General features: G+C 39.5%; 1 protein-coding gene across 1 annotated transcript in view; it reads left to right on the top strand.

Moving 5' to 3' along the window:
• The first annotated feature begins 414 nt into the window (after nucleotides 1–414).
• Nucleotides 415–23777, top strand: part of cygb2 (cytoglobin 2) — a 116326-nt gene continuing 92963 nt past the window's right edge. The window contains exon 1 of the mRNA XM_077199056.1: nucleotides 415–932. Coding sequence (XP_077055171.1) covers nucleotides 652–932 — 281 coding nt within the window. The 5' untranslated portion in view covers nucleotides 415–651. The remainder of the gene's footprint in view (nucleotides 933–23777) is intronic.

Raw genomic sequence — 23777 nt, 5'->3', positions numbered from 1 at the left:
AACAAAGGATCTACTAACATTTTAAATGAAGTGGTGCTGTAATGGAGCGCTGTGCTCTGTTGTTGAGGATAATTTATTTTTTTATTTTTTGGTGTAATTTATGTGTACTTATCTGATATAATATAATTGTGTGATTTGTTTGGAACAAGTGTTTAAATTAAGAGTGATTTATAGGAATAAAAGGCATTTTAAAATTCAAAATTCTCTCTCTCTCGCTCTCTCTCTCTCGCTCTCTCTCTCTCTCTCGCTCTCTCTCTCTCTCGCTCTCTCTCTCTCTCTTCTCTCTCTCTCTCTCTCTCTCTCTCTCTCTCTCTCTCTCTCTCTCTCTCTCTCTCTCTCTCTCTCTCTCTCTCTCTCTCTCTCTCTCTTGCTCTCTCTCTCCCTGTCACCCCTCCCTTCAGCTCTTCAGCTCCCTCCATCTCCTCCACATGTTCCATATCTGAGGTCATTACAAATCCAGAAGTTCCGAGCACAGACAACATCTGTGTTAGAGGGTAGACAAAGACCTTAGCAGCTAGAAAGTCAAGGAACGGAAAAGCAGACAGAGCGACAGAAGACAGTGACAGCAGATATATTCATCGAGCGATTGTCAGTAGTGAAATCATCCTGCCTGCTCAGGGAAGTGAGGGGCACAGGGTGAGAGGGGGGCGGATGCACACTCTCTACTCTCTTGCCCTGCGTTTCTGTTGCCCCCTCCGCCAACTTCGTCGGTCCTCTCCACCACGACCACCTCTCATTCCATCGTCTGTGCCTGCTTCAGGCGCAAGTACCCCGTGGTGCGTCTGTGGCATGGAGAAAGAGAGGGAGGATGAAGAGACAGAGGGGAGGGAGAGACCAGAGCCGCTGACAGATGTGGAGCGAGGCATAATTCAGGACACCTGGGCACGTGTTTACGAGACCTGTGAGGATGTGGGCGTCACTATACTGATCAGGTGCAGTAATTTTCCAAAGAACCGCTAGAGGTCTTGTTTTATTGTCTTTGCACTGTGTTAAAATCTTTGTAATCTTGTAATGTGTTGTGATATAAAAGTTTTTGGAATTGTGAAGTTTATAGTTATCAAAATCAGTATTTTTCAAAAGCAGCAAACACATTTTTCGAGTTTATTTCAATCATATGCACTTTAAATTTCTTCTTTAACCACCAATTTTCATTCTGCCATTAGATGTGCTTCTTGTACATTTGCAAATGACAGCATGTGCAGCTGCATGGTGGGCAGAGAAGAATACTGGCAAGCAGACCTTTCATGGTGGATATTTTATCACACAGGGACAAGCCGCTGTAATACAAACACACAGATACATACACAGTACATACAAGTGAAAAAACAAATTAGGAACAATAATGATTTACATGATTTCACACTTTTTTGTATTTTTTTTGCTCTTGCAGCTGGCATTCCAAAATTAGGCTTGATGCCACGGGAAGATGTTCCATGACATTTTTTTTCTCAGTGTTAAAGCTTCTCCAATATGCACACCATAGAGCAAATCCATCATTACAGTAGCTCCTATTTTTAACACTCACCTCAATAGAATTTAGCAGGAATAGATACCAGCTACTGTATTTCCTAATCCCTGCAATACCTTTGTATGATTTCTGTGATAATTCAGTAGATTCTGTCAGAACGCTATAACGGGTTACTGTAGATTAGAACAAACCTCAGAGGTAGATTTAACAGGGTTTGCAGTACTCACAATCCCTTGTGAGTTTACAGTGCTGTATTGCATATACTGAAATAAACCAAAAATGGGTAACACTTTATTTTAAGGGTCAAGAGTAATGTATTAGTTAAGGATTCATTAATGATTAGCTTGTTCACAATTAAGTATTAGTTAAGAACGAATGCACTAGTAATTCATGATTAACTTTCAATTTTAAGGGTCCTGAATTATGCATTTGTTAAGTAAGGGATAATGTACATCCAGCCAGTGGTTCTCTCAAAATATCTCCCAACAGGGTGGTCAGGACCACGATGCGAAGCGGAGGTAATATTTATTATTACACGGCTACTTGCCATATAAGTAAATAATTAGACACAAAATATTGATCTAAGTTGAAATATTGTATTTGGTGTTTAAATGCAAAGCTTCAGCGAAAAGCAGTTGCTAGCGTGGCAAGTTCAAACTAGACGGACATTTAAAAAATATGGTATCCAGTCATACCAATTATTACACAGCATTTCGCCCCCATAAATAATTATGGGGATAAGATATATTGATTTCAGATTAACGGTTTTAAATTCGTACCTGTTTGTATCTCATAATCCAACAGTGTACAAAACAATAGTCACAAAATTGCAGCAGCTGCCTTTAAATGAAACAAGAGAGAGCGAGTCCACGATATTGGATGGAATAATTAAATAACTGTTAACAAAATATTGATTCAACGACTTTTAATTCTTAATTAGCTCACCAAATGCAAAACTTCCATAAAGAAAAACATCTTGGTTACGTATGTCACCCTCATTCCCTGAAGGAGGGAACGGAGACGTAGTCGACGTGTCGACTGATTGGAATCACGTTTAGGGAGCTTGTCATCTTAGAGTACTGTTAAAACGAGCCAGTGCACATTGGCGTGCGTGAAATGCATCACTCTCTCCGCCCCCGCTGTTTTTCACTGAGGAGCCGAGCATAACTCGGAGTCAGCAGTGGTCCAGCAATAGTGGCGACGGGACTACATCCCCTTTCCCTCCTTCAGGGAACAAGGGTTACATACGTAACCGAGACGTTCCCTTTCAGTCGCTCACGATCGAAGTAGTCGACGTGTCGACTGATTGGAATCCCAATTAAAACGCCACTAGTGCTGCCACCTTCCAGTGCTTCCAGTGCCTAGACAAAAGCCTTCTGATCCCCCCACATTATTTGAGGCGGAGAAGGCCAGGAAAGTCAATGCTTTGTTCCACAAGACCACTGGGAAAGCGTTCTCTTTCGTTGGAAAGGAATACGTTGCGGAAGCCACATCCTGCCCGAAGGGAGGTAACATGTGGAGAATACACATATGGACTGAGCAGAAAACCGGGCAGTACAACATATGGAATGTCACTGGGGTGGCTCCAGTAGCAACAGGGGGAGAATCAACTGGACAGTGACGGCAGAGCAGGTTCTGCTGAGGCAAGACACGGGCTCGCCACAGGGAGCCGCACCGTGGAAGAATACACATATGGGATCGCCGTAGGGATCACAACATATGGACCCAGCCTAACATAGGTTCACCCATGAATACGAGTGAAAGGCCTGGCTCTGGACGCTTCGCCACGTCAGTTAGCGAAGGGTATGGATGAACTCGACAGGTTTAGGCCAATAAGGGGAAATCACTGGAGCAAGAATTGCACATGTATCCAGTCCATAGGAGGGGAATGGTGCGGCAAGCCGACACTTCAAACCGGGCTTACAGTGAACTGGCTTCATGTGAAGGGCGCCCACGGGAAGCAGCGTTTTGGCACATAGGCTAGTTCTCTAACAAACGTGATAGGTGTCGCCCAGCCCCCAACTCTATTTATCATCTGTTCAGCGAGGCACTCCGTGTCAACGCCTAGGAGGGAGCAATACACTCACTTGGGAGGAGCTCACCACCCAGATGGGCACGTCCACCTTGGGAAATCACCAAGATGAAGGCAACCACATGTAGTCGGCCAACCCCTGGTTGGAAACAGCCTTCCCTTCTGCTGGTCTCCGTAACAGACAAGAGCTGGTCTGAGGTCCAGGCTTTGCATTCTGAGCATGTATAACCACAATGGAGCAGGCGGACAGAGAAAAGCCAGGGCATAGTCTGCCTCCTCCGGGGCAGCACTTGCAGGCTCCCCACCTTGTCCCTTAGGAGAGGTAGGAACCTTGGGCACATATCCAGGTCGGGGTCTCAAATATCTTGAGAGTTAGCCGGCCCGAATTCCAGGCACAATTTGTTGACCGATAATGCGTGTAAGTCCCTACCCTCTAGATAGAGACTAAGCAAGCAGGAGAACTGTTTCTCTAAAAACAGGATTTTTAACTCGCTGCCTGCAGGGCTCAAGGGAGGTCTCTGCAGTGCGGTAGCACCAGAGATAAGTCCCAAAAGGTGTACGTCAAAACAGAGGCAACAACATTTTGAGGTGGAGGAGACAGCCCTTTAGCAGAAAAGAAAGCACTGAAGTGATCGATAAAGTGATGCCCCATCCCTGAGAATGTACTCAGAGGAAGGAGTTAGGAAGGGATGTCAAGAGGAGAGGTCTGGTTGGGCCAATAAGGGGCAGCTACCAAGACCTGCTCCATCTCTTCTCTGACTTTAGCACAGTTGTGTGCAAGAAGGCTCACTGGGGAATGCATTTCTGTGGGGGCCCCGGGGCCAGCTGTGGCCAGACTATTTCTGTGTCGAGGGGTGTCCACTCAGACAGAAGAAAAAACAACTGGTGGAGGGACGAGTCCAGAGGGGCAACAGATGTACCTTTGCAGCCCTGAAGTGGTCCCAAACAGCTAGACTGCCTGGGTGATGGAGTCTATGGGAACATGAACCGTTTACAAAAGCTGCTTCAGCGTGCTGTAAGCCCAAACAATGCAACAATTGTGACCGTCAGAGAGGAACAGCGAAACGACCGCATCCAAAAACGCACGGCTGGAATGACATCTTGAAATAGACGCAAAAGCAAATTTCAGGAAGTTTTGTTTTTCTGTTTTTTGTTTTTGTTGCTCTTTCAGGAAATGAAAAACTCTCACCAGTGCCGGAACACACAGGGGAATGATCGTGGCAACACTGACAGGGATGGTGCAGCCTGTACCAGTGAAGCACTCACTTTCTTCGCCCTCAACCGGCCGTCAGACAAACAAACACAATTTTTACACAGAATTGTGATGCTGTTAAAACAGCAGTTGAGAGCTCAGAAGGCTCGCGACCACCGCTGCACTCGCCCTGTAGAACCACCAGCACCGGGAGACATTTATTCATTTTTTTTTTTACATTTATTCATTTTAGCTAACGCTTTTATCCAAAGCGACTTACAAATGCTATTTATGTCAGAGGTCGCACGCCTCTGGAACAACTAGGGGTTAAGTGTCTTGCTCAGGGACACATTGGTGTACACAATACATTTGTCACAGTATTTATTAATCTTTATTAATGTTAGTTAATAAAAATCCAGCTGTTCATTGTTTGTTCATGTTAGTTCACAATGCATTAACTAATGTTAACAAATACAACCTTTTATTTTAATAATGTATAAGTAAATGTTGAAATTAATATTAACTAAGATTAATTAATGCTGTAGAATTATTGTTCATTCTTAGTATATGTTAACCTGTTAACCGTTTCCAGAGCGTCGGCGCACTGAAGCGTTTTTTTTTTTTATTTAGTTCAAATTTACTATCAGATTTAATGTTATACCTTGACAAACTATACATCATTAAAAAGATATAATACTCAAGATTCAGTATTTGACCACTATTGTATTCTGAGAAACTTACAGTGACAGTTATGTCTTAATTTGTGTCAGGAGTTATGAAATGGAAAAATGAGTCGATACCTTTAATATGAATTATGAGCGTCAGCTGGTCCATTCATAAAAAACACTCCAAGCTGTCGTCATGACAGCGATTCGCAAAACATCGTCCCTCAGGGCTTTAGCTCAAAAATGTGCAGACTTGGAGAAATATTGATATATTCTCATAGATTCACATCATATTTCTATAGACAGGAATAATATTTGTTGAATTTATACCCAAATGCGTCGATGTAATCATTATGATCGCTTCTTACTGAGATGTGCTGTGTTTTCAATTCATACCAATAGCCTGAGGGCGCTATATGCACAATAACAGTCCATATATGGATCACGAAGAAGACCCATAGTCATGTGACATTCCAGGACGTCACTGATACAGACAGTAGCTGACAGAGATCGCTGCAACATGCAGATAAAGATGTTTTGAAGACAATAAACATGATTGCAATGATATTTGAGTTACCTGTGTTCTTCAAGCCATGCCAGGTATTTCATAATAATAGATTATATTTATAATGCAATGCTAATCGATATAGATTTCATCATCGTGCAGAACACTATAAATAATAAATTTTCTGTCGGATTTTTTTTTTATCTGAAGCCAAAATAGATCACAGAAGATTATTTAAAACACTCGACTTGCGTTATAAAGTAAGTTTGGAGCACAAACATGGTTTTAATCTCATAAATGGTCGTGTATTGATGGTGTGCTAAGCTAACATGCTAGCTAGCCCAGGTGCACCTGCCACCAGCATTTATTGTTTTATGATTTTTTTCTAAATAGGAATGCTTACTGAAATGTTTCAGTGCATTTGATACCAGTTTCAAATATTTAGTGAGAACTTTGATAAAAGAAATTAGGGTTTGAAACCCTATGAATAGCCTGTGAATAGCCAGTCGTTAGTAGCTATAATGCAGACAAAAGAAATGCATATTTAGAGCCATAACCAGTCTGGAGAGGTGTAAATGTGTGCAGGGGAGACTGACTCTGAATGGGGCTCGTTTGCACCACAAAATAATAGAGACAATAGACTGATTAGATGACTCAGAAGATGACTAAACATCAGTTTGCATTTTAGAGTCTAATCAAAATAAAGTAATTTGACATGATCTTGAAAAACATTTAACTAAATACAGAGTTTTAGACTTATCATTTTCAGATTTTAAATATAAAATGGTCACACATATGGCTTTAGCTGCAGTGCATTTCTAGATTGCTCCAGGGCCAACTTCAATTTTATTTTTATGAAGATGTTTCATGAAAGTAAATTTCTAATAACTTTACAAAACTTTGAAGCTATTTAAACATTTTTTTTTCATTATGACAATAATTATTTCTACATTTACAATAAACTACTAGATGTCAGCTTTCAAATGAGATCATACTTGTGCTTTTAGTGCAAAGGGTTCATGAACTGTATCTGTTTAAGTTTGGGTATGCCATTTCTGGGGATTTTTCAAAAGTGGCCTTGAAGGTTAACAGGTTAACTAAGGTAGTTAACTAATGTTAACTGATGAATCTGTAACCGTTTCCCAAGGCCGAGGGTCAATAACCAGACTCCGGAGGAGCCGGCACCAAAGACACCAATCAGGCGAGGCAACAGATAATATAAAATCTCTTCTTTTTATTTATAAATTAATAGCACTTAAAACAGCAACGGAATGACTCCGGGTTCTTTACTTCACTCCAGGATGTCCCGCATGGGCCTCCGACGAGGGGAACTCTGGCCAGCGGGAGGTCAAGAGGGTCTGTGACGGCTGACAGCGAAGGGTAAGAAGCAGAGGATGGTTTTTTGGCTCGTAAAGTTGGAACAGCCGTGCACTCCCTTTCCTTGCAGGACGGTGGAGGTGAAACACCGCCTCGGAGGACCAGATCTCTCCCGTCCACCGGAGGACAACAGGTGGGTAACACTAGCAAGCTTTCTCAGCTCCTCAAAAAGTAACAGATCGAACGCAGCAGTCAGCATTCTCTCCTTCAGAGCAATGGTTCACAGGGTCTCTCAGCTTGTTGAGCGGCAGCAGATCGGACGCAGCAGTCAGCAGACTCTCCTTCAGAGTAATGGTTCACAGGATCTCTCAGCTTGTAGAGCGGCAGCAGATCGAACGCAGCAGTCAGCAGACTCTCCTTCAGAGTAATGGTTCACAGGATCTCTCAACTCGTAGAACGGCAGCAGATCGAACGTAGCAGTCAGCAGACTCTCCTTCAGAGCAATGGTTCACAGGGTCTCTCAGCTCGTAGAACGGCAGCAGATCGGATGCAGCAGTCAGCAGACTCTCCTTCAGAGTAAGGGTTCACAGGATCTCTCAGCTCGTAGAGCGGCAGCAGATCGAACGCAGCAGTCAGCAGACTCTCCTTCAGAGCAATGGTTCACAGGGTGTCTCAGCTCGTAGAACGGCAGCAGATCAGACGCAGCAGTCAGCAGACTCTCCTTCAGAGCAATGGTTCACAGGGCCTCTCAGCTCGTAGAACGGCAGCAGATCGGATGCAGCAGAGGGGCAGCAGATCGGACGCAGCAGTCAGCAGACTCTCTTTCAGAGCAATGGTTCACAGGGCCTTTCAGCTCATAGAACGGCAGCAGATCGGATGCAGCAGTCAGCAGACTCTCCTTCAGAGTAATGGTTCACAGGGCCTCTCAGCCTGTAGAACGACAGCAGATCGGACGCAACAGTCAGCAGACTCTCCTTCAGAGTAATGGTTCACAGGATGTCTCAGCTCGTAGAGCGGCAGCAGATCTAACGCAGCAGTCAGCAGACTCTCCTTCAGAGCAATGGTTCACAGGGCCTCTCAGCTCATAGAACGGCAGCAGCAGATCGGACGCAGCAGTCAGCAGACTCTCCTTCAGAGTAATGGTTCACAGGGTCCCTCAGCTCGTAGCACGGCAGCAGATCGGACGCAGCAGTCAGCAGACTCTCTATGCACACGGAACACAATCGTGAGTATGAAATCCAACCGCTACTAACCGGCTCTTTCTCCTCTCAGGACAGACGGTGAGGGCGCGGCAGTCTCCAGGAAAAAAATAATCGTAAGACCAGGTGAGATGGCTGGGCTTTTTCTGTTTTTTCGAATGAATGACCACAACGTAATATCCCATGAACTCAATTACAGCTTTTCTCACCAGCACATGAGGCCAAGCTTCTCCTTTCTCCAGTGTAGCATCAGGTGGTTGGGAACCTGGACACAACTTTACAATCGACAGATCAGATTCGATTTTTTGATGCCCCACTGGTTTGGCTTCCCCAAATAAAGATCATAGAATGATGGTAATGATTTGGTCTCCCACACTCGTGCATGCATCAGTACTATAACTCTTTACACGTGCTCACTTCACACTTTCAGACACTAAAATGCCACATCACCTCTCGTGAACAACAGGCCTTCACTCCATCTTTGCAGGGTCAGACAATCCACCGATGGCTTTCTACACGGGGGTATCAGGTTTCAAGAGCAATCCTATAAAGCCCAGTTCCTTCCTTGGTCTCTAAGACTCACAACGAGAGAGACAACACACATTGCCAGTCAGCGCAATTCAGTATTCAGAATGTTCTTGGTAAATCTTCATAACATCACCCTTTCGTACATTGATGAAAAAAAGTATACTTAACTTCTCTCCTTGGTAGCAGCATGGATCTTCAGCGCTGCCGTGGATCACTCTGTTCTCTCAGTTCCATAGGTCAGGCACTCACCCGTCTTCAAAGTGTAAACATCCCCACAGTTGTATGCACTGCGGTTGCTGCTTTCTGCTGTCTGCTGACAAAAACGCCAAGGGAACCCAACGTGGAAACCCAAGCACCAAGACACACCCTATGTCTTCAAACTTCTCCTTATATATCCTCTTCCCACATGTGCTCACCGATAACGGCCTGATTGGTGTCCACAGTTGGCGCTCGTCAACACTGGCGGCCATGACATGCCACCGGAACCGGCCCAGTGACAAATCTTTTTGTAAAGTGTTGCCAAAATGTCAAAAGCGGTACCAATAGTAGTCCGAATGATGATGTGTTGCAGTCGCAGTCCTCTCTGGTGATGTATATTAGTTTTGTATCTGGTACAGAGCAGAATTTAAGTTATTAATTCAGAAAAATGGTATTCCGCTTCACTTCATGCATGTCGCAATCTGTGACGAAGCAAGCGAGAGCCAATGAGCGTTTGATATCACTGCCGTAGAACGTGTCGTGTCCTGTGTCTGAGAAAACACCTTTTGTGTCCCACGGCAAACAAAATAAGTATTACATGAGAAATAATGGTTAAAACATTAGGTAACACTTTATATTATGACCCGCAAACAACTGCGTAAGTAAACTGAAATTACGGAGTACGTTTCTGTAATTATAGTGTACTTCCGTGTAGGTATAAGGGAACAATATGTTTAGTTTTGGGTAATAAAGGGGTAACAAGCAGCTATACAACCTGCAAAGAACTTCGTAAGTAAACCGAAATTACGGTGTGCGTTTCTGTAATTATAGTGTACCTCCGTGTAGGTATAAGGGATCAATATGTTAAGTTTTGGGTAATAAAGGGGTACAACCATACAAGCAAATTATTTATAATTTTATTATTTTAAAACTAACAGGTACTTATTCTGTTAATATATTCCAGGCAAAAATTGTACATCTGTTGTATATAAATGGTTTTATCACATTTCTGGCAAAATAAGTTCTTTTCTAATTTTAAGAGATGTCTTAGATGTCTAAGTTCTAATTTTGACATCTGTGGGTTGTAAATTAAACGTGTGTGTGTATATATATATATATATATATATATATATATATATGGCTGTATGTAAGCACAGTATGATAAAAATGGAATTTTTTGGCTTTTCTTACTTAACTACTTAACGTTAAGCAGAAAAAAAAAAATTCTGCTATGATTTTAATTTAGAACGTACCATGTCGTACTTAGTACTTACCTTATCACATTGTATTGCAATGACACTTAAATCAGGGCAAATATACTGTGTAATTAAAACGTTTTTTTTCTTAATAAGAATACCTTTCTCTGCAATTACTGTGCAAATATTGTTGTTTCGTATTGTTACATAGTAAGTAGTGTTTGTTACCCGTTTCAACTGTGTATTTACAGGGTAAGTGTAACTCCTGCGGGCTGTAAATTAAAGTGGCGCTTGTTACCCCTTTGTTCTGTGTAGTTATTGGGTAAGTGCAGTAAATATACAATAAAGGATCCCATTTAATTTCTGACTTTTATTTTACAAAAAAATTTAAAAACACTTTTTCATCTTAATAAAACATTGTCTTTTCTACAGTATACTCAAACAACAAAGTAAAACATTATCCCCCCCCTTTTATTTGCTTCTCTTGCTTTTCTTCTTCTTTGTTTTCTTGCTCGCCTTTTAGGAATTTTTGCCTGGAATATATTAACAGAATAGGTACCTGTTAGTTTTAAAATAATTACATTATAAATAATTTGCTTGTACATCTGGTTGTACCCCTTTATTACCCAAAACTTAACATATTGTTCCCTTATACCTACACGGAGCTACACTATAATTACAGAAACGTACACTGTAATTTCGTTTTACTTACGAAGTTCTTTTCAGGTTGTATATCTGCTTGTTACCCCTTTATTACCCAAAACGTAACATATTGTTCCCTTATACCTACACGGAAGTACACTATAATTACAGAAACGTACACCGTAATTTCGGTTTACTTACGCAGTTGTTTGCGGGTCGTAATATAAAGAGTTACCAAACATTACAGAAATGTTATTCATTTTAAGGTTTTAAAGTGTAGTTTTGTTCAACGTAATCCTTTTTTTTTTGATTTTGGAGTTTGCAGTGGAAGTCACGAACAGAGCAGAATGTTTTTACATTTAATCATTTTTAGTGCTGTCAATTTTGTACATTTCAGTGTATGAAAATGTAAGTACATGTATATGTATTTCATAGTACTGAGTACATAGTACATTGTACTATGTTGTAGAACCACACTTTACGTAAAAATACATGTCGGGTCTATTTTGGTCAATAACGTCTGGTTTATTCTGGTCAATAAATTTAAATATCACTCAATAAGTGCCCTAATTAATGAGGATATAACCATTACTTTAGAATAGGGGTCAAATTGTCTTTATTAGTACTGTATTAATGGCAGTTTAGCCTTAATTATGTGCTTATTCTTGTCAATAAACTTAAATATCTCTCCGTAAGTGCCATAATTAATGAGGATATAACTTTTACTTTAGAACAGGGGGTCAAACTGTCTTTATTGCACTATTTTAGAAATGTATAACTGCAAAACCAGCAGTAATTAAACATAATTGTTCAGTTAACTTAATAGAATGGCACAGAAATATAATAACATCACAAAAATAATATACAGCTTATTAAGTTGTAAATAATGGCTAAACGGTGATTACTGTACATTCAGTTAATTATTAATTACTTGGTTATTTTTGTTTATTTATAGCGTAAATGTGTATCTTTCAAATGTTGAATAATTTGTAAATAATGGCTAATATGCCCTTAATATATGTTAAGTTAATCATAAATTACTATTGTGTCCATGCATAACTAATATATAATTATGAACAAGTAAATAATTAATTACAAGTTCATTTATGCTTAACTAATGCATAATTCAGGACCCTTAAAATGTAAAGTTAATCATTAATTACTAGTGTAGTGTATCCGTGCACTAAGGCTTAATTGTAACCAAGTTAATCATTAATTAATGCTTAACTAATGCATAATCCTGGACCCTTAAAATAAAGTGTTACTTAAAAAGGGTAACTTTTAAAAATTAATAAACTCATAATTAGCTATGTGTAATATAATTACGGTTGACTAGATTAACTAGATTATGCATTTTAGCTATGTTTTTCTGTAGTCTCTTCACACACATAAGCGAACATAAATCAGTTTTAAATAGGCAAAGCCTACAGGGTTGCCCGGACAACTGTCAGGGATAGTTTTGTGATTTTAAGTTGTTATTGTGTGTGTGTGTGTGTGTGTGTGTGTGTGTGTGTGTGTGTGTGTGTGTGTGTGTGTGTGTGTGTGTGTGTGTGTGTGTGTGTGTGTGTGTGTGTGTGTGTGTGTGTGTGTGTGTGTGTGTGTGTGTGTGTGTGTGTGTGTGGCTAATCTGTGGATACCGAATATTAGCACACTCTGATGTCTCTCACTCTCCTGTTGGCCACATAGAAATTGTTTTCCTTGGCACCTTCTGTATGCATTTAGATTTATGCATTTTGCAGACACTTTTATCCAAATCGACTTACATTGCATTTCAAGGTACACATTTACATTCTTATCAGTTCTTGCTTTCCCTGGCAATCGAACCCATGACCTTGGCGTTGCAACACTCTACTTTTTGAGATACAGGAAGGCTTTCGGCATGTTTCAGCTCCCTCTGTTATATCTTAACTTTGTAAAAACCTGTCTGTCTGTGTAGTCTATGAACTGTTAAAACATATGCACCAAATATGATCTAAATATAAAAAAAAAACTATAATACAAAAAACATTTTATGTTACAATGAGAATTTTACCAGCCTATTTTAAACTAAATACATTTATAATTAACATTTATGCATACAGTATCTAGCTCATTGGTCCCACTTTATACTGTATTAAGTAGCCCAAATACCCGTGAACTTACATGGTACATAGATGTGTACCTAGTACGTAACCACAGTGTAAGTACACATTGGTGCATAGTATGTACAGCTCTAACATTTCCATAACTACACACCGTTTGCAACAACCGACTGAATGGTATGAGTAAGTACAAATGTGTAACAGGAATTATGTAATTGTGTATCAACAATATATATTCAAACAAGAGTTTCACCTTCCACACGCAGTCTCCAATACTGCAGTTACCAGTTTGGAATACACTGAAACTTTATGAAAATCATGATTATTCTATGTGTCAAGTCACCTTCATTTACATAGCGCGTTCAACAATATAGACTGTTTCAAGGCAGCTTTACAGGTCTAATAGGAAATTAAAGTAACCAAGATTGTTTTGGCTTTCCAGCAGCTCTAGAATAAAGTTATTGTCCAGCTAAAGTTAGTTTTGATTGATTCACTTCCGTCGCAACGATCATTAGTTATTAACTTAGGGGCAGCTAACACGACACCGTTCTAACAGAAAATCTTTAATGCTATCCGGCCGCTCATTTGCATAAAACAGTGGCTGGTGGCTCTGAGAAATTTTAATCGCTTCCGCATAGCCATGTGAATCGGAATTATCCTGACAAACGTTTTATCAGTGCAGAGGTAAAGGGAAGGAGGCCTTCTCAAGCCAAAGACTAGTTGACACTTCAGGACTGCGTTGTCGTCGTGTACAGGCACAGGTCCTTCATCAGATCCAGATACGGCCTGCATCCGGCGGACTGCGGTAAACCTCGGGATAAACCGAGAGACTAATATTAGCGTGGACGCCATCCTTCGTATTGATGTACAGCAGTCGATTTTGATATTCTAGGTATTATCAACTGGCCTGAATTTTGAGATTGCAATAGACGTGAAGGACTATCAATGCGTTAAGACCTCGTTCAAGTACAGGGGAGCTAAACCATTTAGTGCTTTGTAAGTAATCAGCAATATTTTAAAATGTATATGATGTTTAATAGAGAGCCAATGCAGTGTTGACAGAACTGGGCTAATATGGTCATACTTCCTGGTTCTGGTAAGAACTCTAGCGGCTGCATTTTGGACCAGCTGTAGTTTATGTATTAAACGTACAGGGCAACCACCCAGTAGAGCAATACAATAATCTAGAATTGATGTCATGAACGCATTAACCAATTGTTCTGCATTTTTCATTGAGAGCATATGATGTAATTTAGATATATTTTTAAGATGAAAAAAAATGCAGTTTCACAGATACTAGACACGTGACTTTCAAATGAAAGATTGGTATCAAAGAGCACACCCAGGTTCCTAACCGACCTAACTTGACAAAGCAACCATCAAGTGTTAAACAGTATTCTAGGTTAGTATGTGAGGAAGTTTTTTGTCCAATAATTAGAATCTCTGTTTTTTCAGAATTAAGTAGTAGGAAATTACTAGTCATCCAGTTTTTATATCAGCTATGCATTCTGTTAATTTTGTGGATTGGTAAATTTCGTCAGGGCGTGAAGAAATATAGAGCTGAGTATCATCAGCATAACAGTGAAAACTAATTCCATGTTTCCTAATGATATCTAAGGGTAGCATTTACAGAGTGAACAGCAACGGTCCTAGTACTGAGCCTTGTGGTACACCATACTGAACTTTTGACCGATAATACATCTCTTCATTTACTGCGACAAACTGATAACGGTCAGATAAGTATGATTTAAACCATGCTAGTGCATTTCCACTAATGCCAACATAATTTTCGAGTCTATTTAAAAGAATGTTGTGGTCGATAGTGTCAAATGCAGCACTAAAATCGAGTAGCACTAATAAAGAGATACAACCACTATCGGATGATAAGAGCAAATCCTTTGTGACTCTAATGAGAGCTGTCTCAGTACTATGATATGGTCTAAATCCTGATTGAAAATTCTCACAGATACCATTTCTTTCTAAAAAGGAACATAGTTGTGAAGATAGTCCCTTTTCTAATATATTTGATAGAAAAGGTAGATTCGAGATCTGCCTGTAATTGACTAATTCTGTAGGATCAAGTTGCGTTTTTTTAACAAGCGGTTTAATCATAGCCAGCTTAAAGGTTTTTTGGTACGTATCCTAATGACAAAGATGAATTAATGATATGAAGAAGAGGATCTATGACCTCTGGAAGCATCTCTTTTAATAGTTTAGTCGGTATAGGGTCTAACATGTTGTCGATTTAGATGATTTAACAAGTTTATAAAATTCCCCCTTTCCAATAGCAATGAATGAATCGAATTTTTTGTCAGTGAGACTACACTGCACTGTCTGATGTGATACTGTAGTAGACAGTTGCATAGTTATAATTTTCTCCCTGATATTATCAATCTTGTAAGTAAACAAGTTCATAAAGTCATTACTGCTGGGCTGCTTGGAAACATCTGGGCTTGAAGCTTTATTTTTTGTTAGTTTAGCCACGGTTTCAAATAAATACCTAGGGTTTTGTTTATTTTTGTCACAGTGTCTGGTTTGTGTTTCCCTTGTTCACCACTAGAGGTCTTCTTCCCCCACGGTGTCAGTCACATTAGAAACTGCATTTCCCACAATCCTTGTCTGCTCTCATCACAGTTCATTGCACCCAGCTGTTCCCCATCATGATTGTTAGTTTTGTGTGTATAAATACCCTGCCTGTTTAGTTTTTGTCATGGGATCCTTGTTTAATGTTACCAGCATTTCGGAGAGCTGTTCCTATCTGTTTGTTTCTAGTTTTGGACTGCCCTTACATGGATTTTGACCTTTTGCCTGCCTGGATTTACGCTCACTGATTACCCAATAAAACTGCTTTTGGATCTTACCTGTTTGTGTGTGCATGCCGTGACAGAAGGATCCCATCATGAATTGATCCAGCGGTATGGGTTTTCGTGTCTCTTACCCAGCCACCGAGAGGGAGAGGAAGCAGCAGAGGGGGAGTTCGCAATCAGAAGAGGTGCCCCCTCTGATGAATATTTTCGAGTGCTTCACATTATGGGCTCGCATCGCTGAGGAGACCGTGGCGGTAAAATCCCCAGACCCCCCTTCCATCGAACACGGACTATCGTTTGATGGAACCCGTCTGGCCAGGTTTTCTGGGACCCGCGGAGGTCGCAGGAGAGGAGGTGCTAGAGGTGAGCCCCGGAACCACTCTCCGCTTCGGTCCCTCCTCGACCCTGGGCTGGTGATGTCCAGCCCAGAGCTCCATCCGCCACTGATTCTGTCAAGCCCAGAGCCTGCACATCGCCATCAGCAAAGGCCGAGGAGGGGGAAGACCTCCAGCCTCCCTAAGAACCCGGAGGTCATGCCCAAGCAGCCCGCTGTCTTCCCGGAGGCCGTGCCCGAACAGCCTGCTGTCATCCCGGAGACCGTCCCGAACAGCCCGCTGTCATCCCGGAGGCCACAGCGCATTCACCGTAGCCTTACTCCAGCACAAAAATAACAGTTCTCTGTCACCAAATACTCTTCCCGCTGAATCAGCTCGTAAGCAATCACTCCTCCTGCTTGTATCAGCTCTCAGTCCAGTTTCCAGCGCTCACTCTTTCCGCGTGTGGTGTAAAAGTCCCAAGTCCTTCTCTCACTCACTCTCTCTTGTTCCAGCCGGCTTTACTCCTCAGGAACTGTCCACTTAGATGATTTAGATAAAGTGTAAAAAGGTTACAACTCACTGTGTAATATGCAAAACCTAAACCTCTGTGCAACATTGTAATACCAGTGTACTTACATGGTAACTCTATGGTATTTTGATGTAATATTAAAGCTCCAGTAGGTAACTTTTGTAAACAAATATTTGTTAAAACTGTCATTATGTCCTGACAGTAGAATATGAGACAGATAATCTGTGAAAAAATCAAGCTCCTCTGGCTCCTCCCTGTGGTCCTATTGCCATTTGCAGAAATACACCGCTCCCGGTCAGAAACAACCAATCAGAGCCAGGAGGAATGTCTTAGCAGTGTCAATCATGGACGAGTTTGAACAGGATCCCGAACGTGCATCACAGAACAGAGCAAGGCGAGCATTTGTGCTTATAAAACTTAAAGTTTTTTATTTATTTTTGAAATGACCGATCGTTTCGCTAGGTAAGACACTAATTCATCGTCTGGTATCGTTTAAAGCCCTTTGAAGCTGCACTGAAACTGTCATTTGGTCCTTGAAACGTTTGTCCTATTGAAGTCCATTATATGGAGAAAAAGCCTGGAATGTTTTCATCAAAAACCTTAATTTCTTTTCGACTGATGAAAGAAAGACATGGACATCTTGGATGACATGGGGGTGAGTAAATTATCAGCAAAAGTTTTTTTTTAAAGTGAACTAATCATTTAACGTTATCTTACTAGCTATTTATAACTTATAGAAAGAGTGCAACGTTATAAAGTTACATTTATTGCAAAATACATAATGATTTGAGGACCAAGTTTGTAGTCAAAGTATGGGCAGGCCATAGTCAATGTAAAGCATATTGTTGATGTTTCGTCCCTATTAGTGAATGTTAGGGGTGGGCGATATAGCCTCAAAATTCTATCACGATATTTCAAGAATATTTGCGATGATGATATTTATGACGATATAAACATTTTTTAGGTTGTTGTTGAAAATTTTCTTATGTTTATCTCACCTAAATGTTTGCTCACTCATTGCGTTTTTACAATGTGGTAATTTTGTTGTTAAGAGTTTACACAACACAAGGAAGCTTGATTTCAATCTTTGAATTAAATGTTAAATGTGTGTAGGTCTAACACCAGTATTCAGAAATACTACAGAAACATAATAAAGTAATCAAATGTAAAATAACACAGTCTATTAGTTCTGTTTCCTGAATAAATTAAATACATAGGCTAATAATTCTCAGTGATTACAATTAAAGCTATCTTTTGTTGTTTTGACGACAACATTAATGACAGACGCATAGCCTATGGCTGCTGTCACTTTTACAGCTAGTGCACGAATCCATTGCTGTTTTCATTATACTGTCTGTCACACTGTCACATGCGTTTTATACATAACCGACTGTGTTTATGAGTATACTTACCAAGACCGGAAGTTTGACACAATTTTGTGTTTTTCCCCCCATTAAAGCGATATAATCCGCGAAAAATTACTTTAGTTTCTCGCGAGCTGTACTCTATGTATGCACGCAGTGCAACTCTCTCAGAGAGTGCGCGAGTAACTTACTGGATAGTTTAAAACCGCTTGAATGTTTAAACTGATAAGAATTAAGAAGACTTGAAAATTAAAAACTTTAGTTACGATGCACTGATGGCCCGATTGTGCTAGAGACCATTCAGTCATGTCCCGACTCCTAAACGCGCGCGAGAGAAGACGCGCGTCGGCAGCCCCGCTGAAAACTCAAGCTGTTTGTGAAATTGCTAAATCGTCATCGGAGGCTGACAGGCTGCTCTCGCGCTCAGACAGGTGTTGTTGTTGTGCGTGCTAGGGAACGTAAATGCGCCATACGTCATTGCGTCGCTATATCATTGATATCGAGATATGACACTTTTTTTATCATGTACAAATGTATACCGGTATTATTGTGGACGGTATGATATGGCACACCCCTAGTGAATGTTCCATAACGGTTTATAATCCGCCGTCATTGGTGGTCCTGCTTACTAGCCTGCGCGTTCACTGCAGGCTCCGCTGTGGGGGAGGAGCTGTGAAGGGAGGGCTGTAGCGCAGCAGAGAGCAAGGGGGTTGGACCTGTAAGTTGTGCTTGTTCAAATTTTCAGGCTAAGTCAACATTTTCTCAAAACTCCCTACTGCAGCTTTAACGCTGGAAGTATTAGTGAGTGCAGTTTTAACCAACTTTAATATTTCATCATGGTAAAAAACTACCTTTCTTTTTGTATTTCTCATGTCAGGTTTACCTTTCTCTTGTAAGCGAACTTGGACTCATCTATGGCCACAAACCTCTGTCTTGACTTATCGCCAACTCTAAGACCTGTTTTTCTTTTCAGTTTCCTCAACACCTTGATGCAAACCTGTAAAAAGTATGTGGCCATAGGAGAATTAGTACAAACTGAATTAATTACAGTTCAATTGGCTGAGCAATGCAGTACTGAAGAGTCTTGTGCAAAGGCTATCCTTATATACAAATGCTTGTGGCAAAAAATTAAGTAAATCTTTTAATAAAAATAAATCTTTTTCTGAGCAAATTGTTAATGCTGGACAATGTTGTTGAAGTTTTGGCAACACAGTCTTCCATCAAATCAATTTGTTTAGATATAGACGCTGGGAGAACCTTATAAGAAAATATTTTTGATTTCCATAAAGTTTCAGTGCATTCCAAACTGGTAACTGCAGTATATTGAAGACTGCGTGTGGAAGTGCAAAAAAATTGTGTGAATACATACTGTTGTTACATAAGTTACTTTTTCCTGTTACACATGTGTACTTATTGAAGTGAAAAAGTTTTGTTACCAATGTCCTGTTACACATTTGTTCTTACGCACACAATTCAGTGGGTTGTTACATGTGTGTAGATACACAAATATTAGAGCTGTATATTCTGTGCACCAATGTGTACTTACACTGTGGTTACATACTAGATACACATCTAGTAACCATGTAAGTTCAGAGGTATTAGGGCCAATTACTATACAGTGAGATCAACTCATTTTATTCTATATAATTTAACCATCAGTACTCACACTGTTTAGGCTATTCTTTCAGTTTTTGAAGACAGTTCTTTTTTAAAGCCAGGACAAATCCCGACGATAAACTGGTGCTCTATTCTGTTTCTGACATAGTCCAAGCGCTTCTGCTACTTCTGACACTAAGGACAAATTGATTTGAGATGTTCGCTTTGTCCTGTCCAGTGGAGACACAGGGAGATTAAAAATAAATGTATACTGAAAAAAATGATTTAGGCTCTTCATATATTTGTTTAAATTTTGTTCACTTTATTTAAACATATTTGATTAACAGTGATATGTATTTATACTTAATAAGTCTAACACAAAATATTTAAATAGTGTCATATATGAAATGTATTTAGTGTCATCTATGAAATGTGAATTTGTGCTTTTTTCAGTTATTTATAAACATGTTAATGGCAAATGTGTAAATTCACTCTATATAGCACAAACAGGGCTACCGTAATATGAGAGCAACATGAATGTACATGTTTGTATGTTTTAGAGAATAATGTTTATGCGTGATTATTGAAAAAAATAAAACTTCAAGTGTTTGAAATAAGGCCACAAAACACATACTAAATATGTGTCCACAAGACTTTTGACTAATGAGTGTTGTTGCCTAGAATTTTTGCTTCAAAATGATCTGAAAATCATCCTGCATAATCATTTACACAAAACAATACATTGATATAAATTTTATAAGACACCTTTTGTTTGGAAAGGCAATATGCGTGGAGGCGTGTTCACACCTGAGAAGACAAAGGCCGGATAATGTGCCACATACATAATGAGCTGCATATTAATAAGCCTTGTGTGTCACAGGGTCCCAAAGAATGCAAGGACAAAATAAATTATCTATATATACATATTTTACAATTAGAAATTGTAACCAATTACAAATAGGTTACAATTACAACAACAATTACAATTTTAACAATATTTCAAGTGTATATCTTTGTAAAAAGTATACATTTTATCATACGTATTAAAAAAGGTAAGGATTCATTAGTTTGAATATTGGAACAAACACTATAATAACATCTTAGTTGATAATTCAATATACCTACTTTATTATTGACAAAACATCATACTATAGTATATTTAACTATGAGCAGAAATTGGTGAACAAAAGCGTACCTATTTAATGTGACTGTAGTCTTTTTTTACAGTCAAAACTTTATAATCTATCCAAAACTAATCACAAAATATTGTCTAAACATTCATATTTAGTCTGTAACATATTGTGTATGATATATTAGCATATACATGGGAATTTGCAGTTTGTTGCTTATACAGACATTTTATTTCAACATATTTCAGTCTATTTTTACTCATCTTTGTAGGCTATAGCAATATAGTTTGGATGTGTTCATGTAAACATAACGTTTATTAATGTAGGTGCGAGAGTGAATGAACGGCACAGACACGCGGTGTATAACTGTAGTAAACAAAGCGCGCGCGCCTGTGCCATTCATTCATCATTTAGCCTACACACAGACCTGTAATTCATATTTAAATAGTCTTTTTGCGGTTTACAGTCAGACACTATTCAATATTGCGATTAGAACAAAGCACTTAAGAATAAATGACTTACTACATCAGCTGGATCCGTTGCTCCTCGAAATGAAACTACCAGCACTTCTGGTACATTTTCCAGGGTTGTTAGATAATATTATTCCTCACAGCGTATGGATACGCTGTGTACACAGCTGTAGTAAGATACTTACTAAACACGATGTGTTTTATCAGGGCCGGCCCTGGCCAATTTGCTGCCCTAGGCAAGATTTTACCTGGTGCCCCATGTATCACAGCCCATTTCGCCCTGTCATTGTGTTCATGATTATTTATCCTATATATGTTTATATGTATATATATATATATATATATATATATATATATATACACACACACACACATTACAGCCTAAACACAAATAGCAAGAGCATTACACCTAGCATTCAAGTCAAGTCCCATTTATTTTTATAGCGCTTTTTACAATATAGATTATTTCAAGGCAGATTTACAGCTTTACAGTTTTGTTGCGTTTATAATTTTGTTCAGTATATATAGCCGCTCTGGATAAAACAGTGATGTCATCGTCCAAATGTCATTTATGCACAAACTATTCATTGAGCGCTAGCAAAAGTGTTTGTTTTGCAGTTGATGGCAGCAATCTTCCACTAAACTATGGCACGTTTCATGTTTTCACCATGAATGAAACTGCGAAATGTCTTTTTTAATGTTAATTTCACATAAAACGTTGCTACTTTTAATAAACATGTAGCCTATATAAATATCATTAATAATTTTGGCAAATAAATTTAAAAAATGCTATAAATCCCCCTCAAAACTGCACAACTGTAGAGTAAAACATTAATTAATAAAAGTGATAGTGAATGCTTCTAAAAAAACTGACGTGATTATTACAAATCACACTGTCTGGGGCCTCTGGAGAACTCAGAACAATTGTTAGCTTAAAGTTTAAGGGAAAAATAACTGCCATTAAATTATATATCTTACTACTATGCAATTAGATAAACTGTTCATTCATTACATAACCTCTGTCTTTATCCCCTTTTATCCTCTTCTCTTCCGTTTGTCACTGTATCTATTGCAGACTATAATGCTAATCTAAAATATGTCATGTAAATTTGGCCATCCGTCACAATCAGGTAACTTTCACCATGTCTAGACCTGGCGCGAGCTGCCAGGCCCGTTTCTACGGGGTGCTTGAGTGTGTTAAGTGCCCTCAAACGAATGAAATGCTGTCTACATTGGATGCAGCGAGGGGCGACGCTACACAACAAATTACCAACAGTAAATTGATCGCGCTCGCTCTGTTTCTGACGCACTTCAAGCATTTGCTGGGCGGGGGAAGGTTGATGCGCCATACCGGAGTCGGGGGACTTAGTTAAGTTTTTGTGGAGTTTTTTTGCTTTATTTTGTAGTGTTTTGAATTAATGTTTTTAAAATAGTATTAGTAAAAAAAATGTAAAAAAAGATTCACTCATTCACTCATTTTGGCGCCCCTATTGAGTGGCGCCCCTAGCATTTGCCTAGTCAGCCTACGCCACGGGCTGGCCCTGTGTTTTATAATCCAGCTGGTGGGCGTTGGTATGTTTGAATGGCTTGCCTTAGATCATTTGCGTTTGAATACCACACGCTCTCCGTGGGCGTGGCACATTAACGCGTAATCAGGTATAATGAGCTGGAAAGAAAAAGACTGACATCTCTCTCTTTTTATACAGATTACATAAACTGAGAATATTTGTTTTTTATATAAATTAATTAATTTAAAAGAAGAGAGTTCAAGCTTCATTATGGAAAAACACTTGTGCCTGTATGACAAGTATTCGCGGAATTACAGTTAATTTTCGGACGCGTTTCAGAATGGACTTAACTGAGAGAAGGCCGAACGCGCATCATGTCTGTTTTTCTTTATTTGGCGAAAAGCACAACACTTTGTTTTTATTGTGAGTATCCACAAAAATACGCCCGCGCGATAGTCGACCTCATAGGGGCGCGATAGTCTCGCCGGTGCGATAGTCTCGCTTTTTTCTTATCAGTTCAAAAGAAACTCAAATAACTCCGTCGATTTTTGTCATACAAGCAAGTGTTATACATCATTAAAAACTTTTAAATGTCTTCTTTTTTGTGTGTACAGTACACTAATAATAAAAACAAAAAGTTCTGTTTTTCGTAAAATAAAGAAAAAAAACATGATGCATGTTCTGTCTTCTCTCTCAATGTGATGTTCATTCTGAAACGCGACAGAAATTATCAGTAACTCAGCCAATACTTGCCACCCACACATGAAAGTAATGTCTTTACAAAGCCTGAAGTCTCCTTTTTTAAATGAAGTAAATCATATCAAAAACAAGTATTCTCGGTTTAAGAAATCCGTATGAAAGCAACGACATGTACAGTTTCTCCAGCCCGAGCTCATTAACTTTGATTTGACCACACCCCCACAAGCTCGAGCTGTTCTCATTCAAATGATCCATGTGAAGGAAGCAGAGCTGTTGACGCCCTCATCAGCTCTAAACAAAGAATCAACGACTCCAGTATTTCTCTACTTTTCAT

The sequence above is a fragment of the Siphateles boraxobius genome, unplaced genomic scaffold (assembly GCF_051911475.1).
Source record: "Siphateles boraxobius isolate OS27281-9 unplaced genomic scaffold, OSU_SipBor_1 41, whole genome shotgun sequence".
NCBI lineage: Eukaryota > Metazoa > Chordata > Actinopteri > Cypriniformes > Leuciscidae > Siphateles > Siphateles boraxobius.
Note: the sequence above shows the minus strand (reverse complement) of the source record. Positions and strands in the feature narration are given on the sequence as shown.